Consider the following 13,662-nt stretch of genomic DNA (forward strand, 5'->3'; position numbering starts at 1 on the left):
GCCGATAATCGAAAAAAGAAAGGCATTTTTACCGCGAATTTGGGTCACTTTTTTTGGACCCTTTTTTTCACGAACAAGTCCCAAAAAAGTGCCCTAATGACCAGATGACCACTGGAGGGAATCGGGGATCACCACCGCTGACTCCCCCAGTGGTCACTAACCCCCTCCCTCCAAAAAAAAAACCAACTTTAACAACTTTTTTTCCAGCCTGTATGCCAGCCTCAAATGCCATACCCAGCTCCATCACAGCAGTATGCAGGTCCCTGGAGCAGTTGTTAGTGGGTGCAGTGGACTTCAGGCAGATGGACCCAGGTCCATCCCCCCCTACCTGTTACACTTGTGGTGGTAAATGGGAGCACTCCAAACCGCCCCCAAAACCCACTGTACCCACATCTAGGTGCCCCCCTTCAGCCATAAGTGCTATGGTAATGGTGTAGAGTTGTGGGCAGTGGGTTTTGGGGGGGGGATTTGGGGGCTCAGCACCCAAGGAAAGGGAGCTATGGACTTGGGAGGTATTTTACTTTTTTTTTTAATTGTTACAAGTGCCCCCTAGGGTGCCCGGTTGGTGTCCTGCCATGTGAGGGGGACCAGTGCACTACGAATCCTGGCCCCTCCCATGACCAAATGCCTTGGAGTAGTTCGTTTTTGAGCTGGGCGCCTTCGGTTTCCATTATCCCTGAAAAACGAAACCGCCCAGCTCAAATCCGCACAAATCCGATGCATTTGCCCAGCACAAACCGTATTATCGAAAAAAAAGATGGACGCCCATTTTTTTTCGAAAATACGCTCTGTCCCGCCCCTTCACGTACCCGTTCTTGGAGACAGACACCCATGGAGATGGGCATTCGCGTTCGATTATGCCCCTCAGTGACATCTAATGGTTGAATATATTATCAAACTTGGTTTCATTTTATTATTCTTGCAAAATCAGCAAAATGTGTAGGTACTGCTTCATTCTAACCATCTCTCCCCTCCCTTCCAGATCAGAGACATGTGATGCACACGTGGAGGGGCATAATCCAAAGGGACGCCCAAGTTTTGCTGAGGACGTCCTCGCAAAACATCCCGGTGAAGGGGCAGGTAAACCCATATTATTGAAACAAGATGGACGTCCATCTTTCGTTTCGATAATATGGTCGGGAACATCCACATCTTGACATTTAGGTCGTCCTTAGAGATGGTCGTCCCCAGACTTGGCGTTTCTGATTTTCGGCGATAATGGAAACCAAGGATGCCCATCTCAGAAACGACCAAATGCAAGCCCTTTCGGTGTGGGAGGAGCCAGCATTCGTAATGCACTGGTCCCCCTGACGTGCCAGGACACCAACTGCCCTAGGGGGCACTGCAGTGGACTTCAGAAATTGCTCCCAGGTACATAGCTCCCTTACTTTGTGTGCTAAGCCCCCCCCCCCCCAAAACCCACTACCCACAACTGTACACCACCACCATAGCCCTTACAGGTGAAGGGGGGCACCTAGATGTGGGTACAGTGGGTTTCTGGTGGGTTTTGGAGGGCTCACATTTACCACAAAAAGTGAAACAGGTGGGGGAGGATGGGCCTGGTCCGCTTGCCTGAAGTGCACTGCACCCACTAAAACTGCTCCAGGGATCTGCATACTGCTGTGATGGACCTGAGTATGACATTTGAGGCTGGCACAAAATATTTTTTAAGATGTTTTTTGAGGGTGGGAGGGGGTTAGTGACCACTGGGGAAGTAAGGGGAAGTGATCCCCGATTCTCTCCGGTGGTCATCTGGTCAGGTTGGGCACCTTTTTGTGGCTTGGTCGTAAGAAAAACAGGACCAGGTAAAGTCGTCCAAGTGCTCGTCAGGGATGCCCTTTTTTTTTCCATTATGGGTCGAGGACACCCATGTGTTAGGCACGCCGAAGTCCCACCTTCGCTACGCCTCCGACACACCCCTGTGAACTTTGGTCGTCCCAGCGACGGAAAGCAGTTGGGGACGCCCAAAATTGGCTTTCGATTATGCCGATTTGGGTGACCCTGTGAGAAGGACGTCCATCTTCCGATTTGTGTTAAAAGATGGACGTCCTCCTCTTTTGAAAATGAGCCTGACAGTCAACACAAGATACAAACATACTTGCATACACACACATGCACATTCAGGGGTTAGAAACAATTCCATGAACTACGCTTCACATTCTTTCACCACTTGCCTATTCTTTCTGCATCTCCCGTATAGCAGTATTTCCCAAGTCAGTCCTGGAGTTCCCGCTTGCCATTCGGGGTTTCAGGATTTCCCCAAAGAATATACATGAGATCTATATGCATACAATGGAGGCAGTGCATGCAAATAGATCTCATGCATATTCATTGGGGAAATCCTGAAAACCTCACTTGGTTGAGGCCCTCGAGGTCCAGAGTTGCCCACCCCTGATCTAGACAATGCCGAGCAATCTGCGGGCAGAGCTTTGGTGGAGAATTACATTATCTGGTTAGCAGTGATATTCAGAGCTGCTAGGCAACAGCTGAACATGGTCAGTGTACAGATTGTGCCGCCAGCTCACTGCTTTGTTCGGACATTCAGCTACAGTCATTATCCAGATACTGCCACTGAATATCTGGATTTTTTGTTGTCCACGATGGCGAATGTTTTTTAAAAAATGCTGACCTCTGTGTGCTCAATATTGGGGGAGAACATTTTTACTCTTCATACAAAGGAAAGCATTAGACAAACATGGCCTGGACTATCACATTCCATAATGCAAGGCTAGTGCTTCTCATCCCTCTGCTGGCAGCAACCTAGCCTGTCGATTTTTTAGAATTACCACAATGAATATGAATGAGATATATTTGCATATACAGTGGGGGAAATAAGTATTTGATCCCTTGCTGATTTTGTAAGTTTGCCCACTGACAAAGACATGAGCAGCCCATAATTGAAGGGTAGGTTATTGGTAACAGTGAGAGATAGCACATCACAAATTAAATCCGGAAAATCACATTGTGGAAAGTATATGAATTTATTTGCATTCTGCAGAGGGAAATAAGTATTTAATCCCTCTGGCAAACAAGACCTAATACTTGGTGGCAAAACCCTTGTTGGCAAGCACAGCGGTCAGACGTCTTCTGTAGTTGATGATGAGGTTTGCACACATGTCAGGAGGAATTTTGGTCCACTCCTCTTTGCAGATCATCTCTAAATCATTAAGAGTTCTGGGCTGTCGCTTGGCAACTCGCAGCTTCAGCTCCCTCCATAAGTTTTCAATGGGATTAAGGTCTGGTGACTGGCTAGGCCACTCCATGACCCTAATGTGCTTCTTCCTGAGCCACTCCTTTGTTGCCTTGGCTGTATGTTTTGGGTCATTGTCGTGCTGGAAGACCCAGCCACGACCCATTTTTAAGGCCCTGGCGGAGGGAAGGAGGTTGTCACTCAGAATTGTACGGTACATGGCCCCATCCATTCTCCCATTGATGCGGTGAAGTAGTCCTGTGCCCTTAGCAGAGAAACACCCCCAAAACATAACATTTCCACCTCCATGCTTGACAGTGGGGACGGTGTTCTTTGGGTCATAGGCAGCATTTCTCTTCCTCCAAACACGGCGAGTTGAGTTCATGCCAAAGAGCTCAATTTTTGTCTCATCTGACCACAGCACCTTCTCCCAATCACTCTCGGCATCATCCAGGTGTTCACTGGCAAACTTCAGACGGGCCGTCACATGTGCCTTCCGGAGCAGGGGGACCTTGCGGGCACTGCAGGATTGCAATCCGTTATGTCGTAATGTGTTACCAATGGTTTTCGTGGTGACAGTGGTCCCAGCTGCCTTGAGATCATTGACAAGTTTCCCCCTTGTAGTTGTAGGCTGATTTCTAACCTTCCTCATGATCAAGGATACCCCACGAGGTGAGATTTTGCGTGGAGCCCCAGATCTTTGTCGATTGACAGTCATTTTGTACTTCTTCCATTTTCTTACTATGGCACCAACAGTTGTCTCCTTCTCGCCCAGCGTCTTACTGATGGTTTTGTAGCCCATTCCAGCCTTGTGCAGGTGTATGATCTTGTCCCTGACATCCTTAGACAGCTCCTTGCTCTTGGCCATTTTGTAGAGGTTAGAGTCTGACTGATTCACTGAGTCTGTAGACAGGTGTCTTTCATACAGGTGACCATTGCCGACAGCTGTCTGTCATGCAGGTAACGAGTTGATTTGGAGCATCTACCTGGTCTGTAGGGGCCAGATCTCTTACTGGTTGGTGGGGGATCAAATACTTATTTCCCTCTGCAGAATGCAAATAAATTCATATACTTTCCACAATGTGATTTTCCGGATTTAATTTGTGATGTGCTATCTCTCACTGTTACCAATAACCTACCCTTCAATTATGGGCTGCTCATGTCTTTGTCAGTGGGCAAACTTACAAAATCAGCAAGGGATCAAATACTTATTTCCCCCACTGTAGATGAGACCCTCTGTTTACAAATCTGCCTTATGCATATTTATTATGATGATCCTAAAAACTTGACTGGGAAGGCTGTCTCTGGAAAAGGGCTGAGAACACTGGTAGAGGCAAGTAGACAGTCATTACGTATGTGCATAAGTATTGCCATACTAGGACAGACCGAAGGTCCATCAAACCCAGCATCCTGTTTCCAACAGTGGCCAATCCAAGTCACAAGTACGGGGCAAGATCCCAATACATTTTATGCTGCTTATCCTAGAAATAAGTAGTAGATTTTCCCCAAGTCCGTTTTAATAATGGTCTATGGACTTTTCCTTTAGGAAGCCATCCGTTGTAGAAGACAATCTACCCACCCATTCACCAGTCTCATTTAGAATGAATAGGACAAGACGTAGAAAAATAACTGATTGTTGAAATGCTTTCCTGCTTCCTTTCCTTATTGTTCCTCCACATGAGAATGGGAATCCTTTACCACAATTTGAACCTCTCTGCCCATTGTGTCCCCACAGAGGAATTACACTCACTTCTGAAGAGGCTGCCCAGAGACCGCTTCCTAAACACCACGACTATCTCTCAGCTCTGGGCAATGGATGCCCAACTCCTGCGCCGCTATGAGCAGTTGGGAACCAACCTAAGGCTGCTCCTCAAAAAGACACAGAAGATCATCCGAAGACTCTTTAACCTTAGCAAACACTGCCATCGGCAGCCTCGCTTCAAATTGCCCAGGGAAAGGTATGGAACCCACAAAATACTACTAATAAAGCTCCTTGTATGGAGAGGAATTCTAACAAGCCAGCTTTTTACAGCAGGTGTACACATGAAGAGCAATTCTATAACAAATCACTTACATTTGCATGCCAATTACGCACCTAAATGTACAGAATGCTGTCATTTAAGCACCTATATGTACACTTGGCTGCACAAATGTCATTTGGGTGACTAAGAGGGGCATTTTCGAAAGGAATGTCCAAGTTCCGATTTGGACATCCTTGCAAAACAGCGAAATCCAGGGGCGTATTTTCGAAACAAGATGGACGTCCATCTTTCGTTTCAAAAATGCCGTCATGGATGTCCAAATCCTTAAATTTGGACGTCCCTAGATTTGGATGTCCCTAGACATGGACATTTCTGACTTTCGGCGATTTTTGAAACCAAAGGCGTCCATATCAAAATCATCCTAATGCAAGCCATTTGGGCATGGGAGGAGCCAGCATTTGTAGTGCCCTGGTCCCCCTGTAATGCCAGGACACCAACCGGGCACCCTAGGGGGCACTGCAGTGGATTTCAAAAAATGCTCCCAGGAGCATAGCTCCCTTACCTTGGGTGATGAGCCCCCCAAAACCACTACCCACAACTGTACACCACTACCATAGCCCTTATGGGTGAAGGGGGCACCTATATATGGGTACAGTGGGTTTGTGGTTTTGGAGGGATCGCTGTTTCCTGCACAAATGTAACAGGTAGGGGGGGGGGGGGTATGGGCCAGTTTTGCAGGAACAACATAATCTTCCAACCACTCAGTTCTTTCAATGGCTGCAGTTACATCATGCCTTGGTGAATTCTGGTATGGGGCTCAAGGATCTGCAGGATCAATGGCCTGTATGTTCTGCTTCAATTAATATTACTTCTGTTCCCCATGCTGACTCTGTCATATACAAATATCTTCACTCTACTAATGATCAATTGAAGGTTGGATTGGAGTGACTGTGGGAGGCTGCATGGGGTCATGAGGGGAATGCATGGGGGTCTGCAGGAAAAAAAAATTGGAAGCATGTATTTAAAACTTCTTGTTCTGCATCATTATTGTAGACTACTTATTTTATGATTCATAAAGATTACTGGACCCCAGTTAAACAGTGTAGATATCAAGTTGGGGCTAGTAATTGTTGGGCATGCAAGGTACAGGTGAGGACCTTATTGCATTTATTGTATGAATGCAGTTCACTGATGACTTATGGGGAAGAGATTGGATCTCAGCTCTCTAGTGTGTTTGGTTTCCAGAAACCACTTACATATAAGATTGTAATCTGAAAGTCTTTTGGAATTTTCTCCATTACCTGAAGCTGATGGGAGACTTTTGAATTTCCTATTAATAGTAGCAGTGAATCTTCTTGTCCCCTATTAGACCTATTCTTACTATGCACCAGTGGTAGAACATGGTATGTCTGTATCATCGACATGAAGGTGTAATAATGGATAAATGCCTTGCAAGGAACAATTATTGTGTCAAAATGGACGACTATATATTAGCACAACTGAACTGATTTTGCATATGCTCTCATGTTGGTTGCTTTTATTGGTTATGTATTAAATTTTCAATAAAGATGTTTAAGTTAAAAAAATGAGGAGGGTAAAAACATACTGCCTGCATATCCCAAAACTGATACCTCCCATTTAAACTGGCCAATCAGAAATGGGTACATATGTTAAACAATAAAACACATTCAAACATCAAAAATGCAGAATAATTTGCAATTCCTCCAATGTCATATTCTAAAATTGGAATAGTGCAAGGATTAGGAAGGGGCTTCATTTTTGTGCTAGTACCTTCCAGGCACATTCAATGCTACACTTGCTATACTACAATTTATTTATTTATTTATTTATTTCACAGACTTGATATACCGCTAGGAACTAAACATAGGTATAAAGGGGGAGATTCTATATATGGCGCCTGAAAAATCAGCATAGAAATCAATGCCGACTAAGTGTATTCTAGAAGTAGCACCTAGATTTAGGCTCAGAATATGCTTAGTTGATATCCCAGTGCCTAAAACTACTCACATCCGTTTACACCAACAAATGTGTGGCGTAAATCCCAGCACGTAGATTTAGGCGGACTGGGCCATAGTCTATATCTACACATGTAAATTTTGGAACACCCACAAGACACCCATTTCCCTGCCTATAATCATGCCCCTTTTTGCCTACGTGCATAAATTCTAATTATTACCAATTAGTGCTCATTATTGCTTGTTAAGAGTTGTTATCAACGCTGATCAGCTTAAGCCAATTAAGTTATGCATGTTGTTATAGAATTCACTTGGATTTCAGCACGGATCTCTAGACGTACTACATAGAGTCCGTGGAAAGTGGTTTACATAGTTAACGAAAGACAATAGGGGAGGGGGAGAAGAGCCTAGGAAACGGTTAGGGAAAAGTCTATGTAGTGCTAGGGAAGGAGGTGGAGAACAGATGAGTTTTGAGGGCCTGCTTTGGAAGAGATGTTTGGTTTCTGATGTGCAATGGTAGGTCGTTCCATAGTTTTGGACCTAGATAGCAGAAGGCAGAATCACGCGTGGAAGACAGTCGTACACGGGAGGGAAGTGGAAGAACAAGGACGTTATTTTGACTGAGCGCAGACAGCGGACAGGAGGGTAGGGAATAAGAAGGTTGTTGAGGTAAGCAAGAGCAGATGGGAATCTAGATTTGTATACCACCAGAAGGATTTTGAATTTAATGCATGGCAAAATAGGAAGCCAGTGTTCTGCGTGGAGGAGTAGATTAACATAGTCAAATTGGTGAGCGTTTTGTAGAAGTTTGACAACATAGATGACATTGTCAGACCCAAAAAAATGTATAAACCCATGGAAAAACATTGAGTGGGTGGGGATCAGGGGTCTCAGCAAATGTAGAAATCTGCAGAAAAAACACAGATAAATGCAGCAATTTAATCAATCTAGTTCTATGCTAGATATAAATTAGTTACTTTACCAAACAAAGTAACAGAAAAAATGGAGGTTTTCTAAAGTGTGCAGTTAATAGGTTCCCATTACCACATAACCAAAACTCTGAGAGAATTAAATTAGACACCTGGGCAACTCTTTGCAGAGAGAGTGCAGATAGGAAGGACAATATTCAGAGCCATTTACCATGATAAACTGACTTGTCTAAAAGTTGCCCTTCTCAGTCCAGCTAAAAGTACACGCCGGCTTCTACAGCGTGTGTATTTTAGCCAACTTAAAAAGAGACATTTCCAAGGGTTTTGTTTTGTTTTTTGGCCTACATGAATTGCAATAGCAACCCAGATACAAAGCACTTGCAACCTTTTCAGGTATTTGTGTTTTCTGAACATGGCCTCTGTCATTAAAATTAATGGTAGCAAAGGGAAAGGTCATTGGCCTGAGAGAGACATGGAAAGTACAGGTGACTTTATTGGAGAGCCAGCAGTACATGGATACGATGGATGTGGGAGCCACCAGTGCTATTTTAGTTCATGAATTATCCTAAATATCATGTTTCATCTTTGCTGTTGAAGCTTCACTGGCTCCCAATGACAGTATGGGTTGATTTTAAGATCTGCTGTATGGTTTATAAAACATTTTATAATCAGGCTCCTGAAGATTTTGCTTTTTTTTTTTAAAATCTCATTTTAGGGTCATCAGTTGCGGGGGGGGGGGGGGGGGGCATAGTTACTCTCATGTACTTATAGCTTTTCCTTCTCTGAAGGATATAAAATTAACATCAGTTTATGAAAGACCCTTTTCATATTTCTCAGTAAAGATTTGGAATTCCTTGTTTCAGAAATATTATAAAACTGGTGGAATATGAAAATCTTATGTGTTATTTTGTTCTTAATCTTTTGATTGTTATCTGCTTTGAACCTGCTTTTGCTGGGAGTAGTGTGGGTTATAAGTACTGTAGCATAGCACAGCATATCATACCCACATTTTTTTCCCTGCTGAACTAATCAGTCTCACAATAAGACAGAAATTCTATTAAGGCAATTCTATAACCCCTTGTAGGTGCTCCAGTGCTGTGTGAGGAGCACCTTTTCTATTACAGGATCTGAGTAGCCAGTTCAGTTTAAAGTATTCGCATAAACCTGCCTTGGCTCAATAGCAGGTATAAATGAGCACAGCTAAATGCAGCATGCAACGCACAAGAACTTACAGTATTTTGTAACCTGTGCACATAAGTGGCAGCCCTGCCCCTTCCATGCTCCTCCTATGGACACGCCCCTTCAGTTAATCACTATAGCATGTATAGAACAGCACGTCCAGCATTTCTGTGTGACACTTTTCATAACTGCACAAGAAATGTAGAATTGCATATGATACTATAGGAACAAGTTTTCACCGTCTTCACTCTAAATTAATTGTTCAGTATTCAGGCAGCAGAAGTCAGCGTTTTTTTAACATTTATCCTTCGCTGGCTAATTTAAATCCAGATATTCAATGTCAGGCCACGTGCAGGCACCAGCACTATCTGGGCCTAACTGGTGCCTGCACGTGGATGGTATATCAGCTGGCATCCACATGTGTCTCGGTGGTTACCTTCGGTTCTGATCAGGTCCACATATTTAAAGTCAGTGCTCGAATCAGACACATCACAACCAAGGTAAAAAAAAGGAATAGCACCAAAAAAATCCAGGATTTTCTAGTGCTGTTCCAGTGTTACCTGAGGTAACCTATGCATGGTGCTCTGCAACATGTTATTCCAGAGACATGGATCATCTGGAAAAATCACCTGATTAGATACATTGAAGGGGGGCTTTAAATGTAAAACCAATGGTTGTGGCTATGATATTTAAGGCCTCTTTTACTAAACCGTACTAGTGATTCCTGGACAACAGTGCAATATTCATTTAATAGATTGTATGGCCAAAAGAGGAAGTGATAGAGCTAAAAAAAAAAATCGGGCAAGTTGATATGTTGTGATATCTTGTATCCATGGATTGTAAGAGGGCTGGAAGAAGGCTTTTCTGCAGAAACACTTAACTCTTTGTTTTCCTCTGCCTAGATCCTTATCGTATTGGTGGAACCGAATTCAGTCACTTTTGTACTGCAGTGAAAACAGCTTCTCAGGGACATTTCTGGAGCACAGTCACAGATGCATGTGTCCTTATGACCATGTTTTGTGCCAGGGAGCCATTCCTTGTGTTTTGGGGGAGGGGTCAGCTTGTGCCACCTGTGCAATGGACAATAGCAGCCGATGCGGAAGTTGCAACCTGGGCTACTTGGTAACCTCCCAAGGACAGTGTCGCCCCGAGGTGGCAGATTCCCTTGAGCAGTACATGGGACTGGAAATGGACTTGCAGGACCTGGAGCTCAAGTACTTGCTCCAGAAGCAGGACAACCGCATTGAAGTTCGTTCCATCTTTATTAGCAATGACATGCGACTGGGCAGCTGGTTCGATCCTTCCTGGCGCAAGCGAATGCTGCTGACACTCAAGAGCAACAAGTACAAGCCGGGTCTCTTGCACATCATGCTGGGTCTCTCCCTTCAGGTCTGCCTCACTAAGAACAGTACCCTTGAGCCTCTAATGGCCATCTATGTCAATCCTTTTGGAGGCAGCCACTCAGAGAGTTGGTTCATGCCAGTTGGCGAAAGTGGCTACCCAGACTGGGAAAGGACTAAACCAGATGCATCTCCCCAATGTCAAAACTGGACACTAACCCTTGGAAACAAATGGAAGTCTTTTTTTGAGACTGTGCATGTTTACCTAAGGAGCCGGATCATGGTGACAGATGAGAGCACCAATGAGACTGTGTATTATGAACCACTAGAGCTGGTGGATCCATCCCGGAACCTGGGCTACATGAAGATCAACAGCCTTCAGGTCTTTGGTTACAGCATTCCTTTTGATTCTGATGCGATCCGGGACCTCATCCTTCAACTTGACTTCCCATACACCCAGGGCTCCCAAGATTCTATTCTGTTGCAACTCTTGGAGATCAGGGATCGGGTGAATAGCTTGTCACCACCTGGCAAAATCCGATTGGACCTTTTCACTTGCTTGCTACGGCACAGGCTTAAGCTGGCCAGTAATGAAGTGGGAAGGATCCAGGCCTCTCTGCGAGCCTTTAGCTCTAGACTGCCAAACTATATGGAGTATGAGACAAGCAAGCTCTGCAGCTAGCCTTTCCTAAGCCAGGGTTTTCACCTGGTCCATGTTTCTCACCTCCAGCAAATACTTTTTATGTTAAATAAAGACTGTGTTTCTTCTGTATCTCAAATTAAGCAAAAGCCAAAATAGACGTTCTTTGTAATTATCAATTTCTAATAAAAATATTCTGTACAATTATAACACAGAGAAAGTTCTTTTTCATAAAAATGATATTGATTGACTGTACATGAATGCAGACATATCATTCAACTAAGTCCCATCATTTAATCATGGGAATTCTGTCAGGTCTTTGTAGACTCCCTGATCCAGTCCCTATTAGCAGCCATCTCAAAGCCTGGTGGGATTAATAAACCATCTATATATATTAATGGACAGGATAATAATCCATAGCATGCTTTTGAATAGGACACTGCTCTTCAATGCAAGGCCTACAAGCCAATGGCAGTTCCTGTGGGCCTTGAGGGCTGCCCCTGTCACCCCCTCCCCAAGATTCCCCCAATTCCTCTGGACATCCTCCCAACACTATCCCAATCCCCCTAGATATCTTCCTAACAATCCTCCTCCTCAGGCTCCCCCCACCCCCCAAAACAAAATTCCCCTGGATATTCCTGTGAGCTCCCAATCTCCCTCCTGCTTCAAAAGGCAGGAGTGATGCCCAATTGCTCCTCCCTCTATCACCACCATCTTTCAATATGGCAGTTCCTGATCCCTAGTAGTGCATTCCAACATATCGCTAGGGGTCAGTCTGCCAAGTAGTGGATTTAGGGGGGAATTCTATGAATGGCACTAAAAGATGCCAAATAAAAATGGGTGTTTAACTAGTATTCTGTAATGGCAAACTTGTGTGCCAAATCTGCTATAGAATACACAGTTATGCACCAAACGTTAGATATAAATGCCGACGCCTAAACCCAGCAATTACGTACATAAAATAGTTGGAAAGGACAGTGACCCAGCATTAAGCGGTCACAAGCACAAATGGGCGGTGGCCCAGCATGGCAGGAATAGGAGGTTGTAGGAGAGGAGGGGAAGGGGGATAGAAAGTTTAGAGGGGACTGCAAGCATAGGCAAGTTAAGTAAGGGATAGGTAAGGGGAGGCACAAAAGAAAGGAGGACCTATAGGAAGGCAGGCAAGACAGGAAGTCTGAGAGGTGAGGTGGGAAAGAAGTGAACTATGGAAACAAGAAGGGCGGCACCGTCAAGGGCGCGCACCATTTTGCTGCCTGCTTCCCAGGGGTAGACAGACCATTCAGGCAACCGGGCAGTGCCCGATGGCTCAGAGGCTCCAGGGGGCCCAGAGGCTGTGCCTGGATGCCCAGCATGCTGCTGGTGATCTAGTGGCCTCAGTGGGGGAAACATTATCTTTCCTGCCCTGCCCGCTAGGCTGCCGCTATTCCCCCCCCCCCCCCCCCCCGGCACTATCATATTTTAAAAATGGAGGCCGAGACTCCCTGCAGAAGTCTTGCGAGACTGTCAAGACCCGCAAGACTACCGCAGGAAGTCTGGGCCGACATTTTGAAAACACGACTGTGCTGGCAAATGGGAGAATAGCAGCAGCACAGCGGGCAGGAAAGAACATGCCCTCTCTGCAAGACCCCTAAGGTAGGACTGGGGCAGCAGGGGGTGTGCCGGGCAGCGGCCGGGCAGGGGGCCCAGACCACCCTCTGTGCCTTAGGGCCCAGACCACTCTCAGTCTGTCCCTGCTGCTTCCCTCCCAGCACACTTACCACTCCAGCACAGCAAGAGGAGGGGCTGCCCAGCCATGCTTCTAGCAGCTTCCTCCTGTTCTGCCTCCTTGGTCCCCAGTAGTTCCTTTAAGCCACGGAGCTGTATGGAGGCTCACACAGCTCAAAGGAACAGTTGGCCAGGGATGACAGAGAAGGAGGAAGCAGCTCAATGTGTGGCTGGACAGCTCATCCTCTTGCAGCACTAGAGCGGTAAGTATGCTGGGAAGGAGGGAAGGCATGAAGGCCTAGAAAGACTGGAAAAAATATAGATGGAGCATGGCGACAGCACCTAAAAAAAAGTGGATGGGGGTGGGGCATGGGGGGCTGGAAAAAAGGTGAATAGTGTATGTGTGCAGGGAGGGGAGGCTGGAAAAAAGTGGATGGAGCATGTGGAGGAGGCTGTAAAAAAGATGGATGGTGTGTTGGGGGACTGGAAAAAGGTGGAAGAGGTGTGTATGTGCGCCATTGGAATGGGGTGGAGGTCTGTAGGAAGGTGCATGAGGTTGTGTATGCCATGGGGATGGGGGCTAAAGCAAGTGGATGGGGTAGTCTACTATGGGGGGGTTATGACTACTACTACTACTTATCATTTCTAAAGCGCTACTAGACGTACGTAACGCTTTAAGAAAAGTGGATGTGGTGTGTGTGTGTGTGTGTCATGGGTGGTGG

At 45.5% G+C, this 13,662-nt stretch overlaps 1 protein-coding gene across 1 annotated transcript in view; it reads left to right on the plus strand.

Annotated features, from left to right (window-relative positions):
- The window catches only part of BRINP2 (BMP/retinoic acid inducible neural specific 2), a 149,178-nt gene extending 137,789 nt beyond the window's left edge, over nt 1-11,389 (plus strand). Inside the window, exons 7-8 of the mRNA XM_030206401.1 lie at nt 4,926-5,148; nt 10,159-11,389. Of these exons, the coding sequence (XP_030062261.1) occupies nt 4,926-5,148; nt 10,159-11,278 (1,343 nt within the window). The 3' untranslated portion in view covers nt 11,279-11,389. The remainder of the gene's footprint in view (nt 1-4,925; nt 5,149-10,158) is intronic.
- Nucleotides 11,390-13,662: the final 2,273 nt, after the last annotated feature.

This window comes from Microcaecilia unicolor, chromosome 6 (genome assembly GCF_901765095.1).
Source record: "Microcaecilia unicolor chromosome 6, aMicUni1.1, whole genome shotgun sequence".
Lineage (NCBI taxonomy): Eukaryota > Metazoa > Chordata > Amphibia > Gymnophiona > Siphonopidae > Microcaecilia > Microcaecilia unicolor.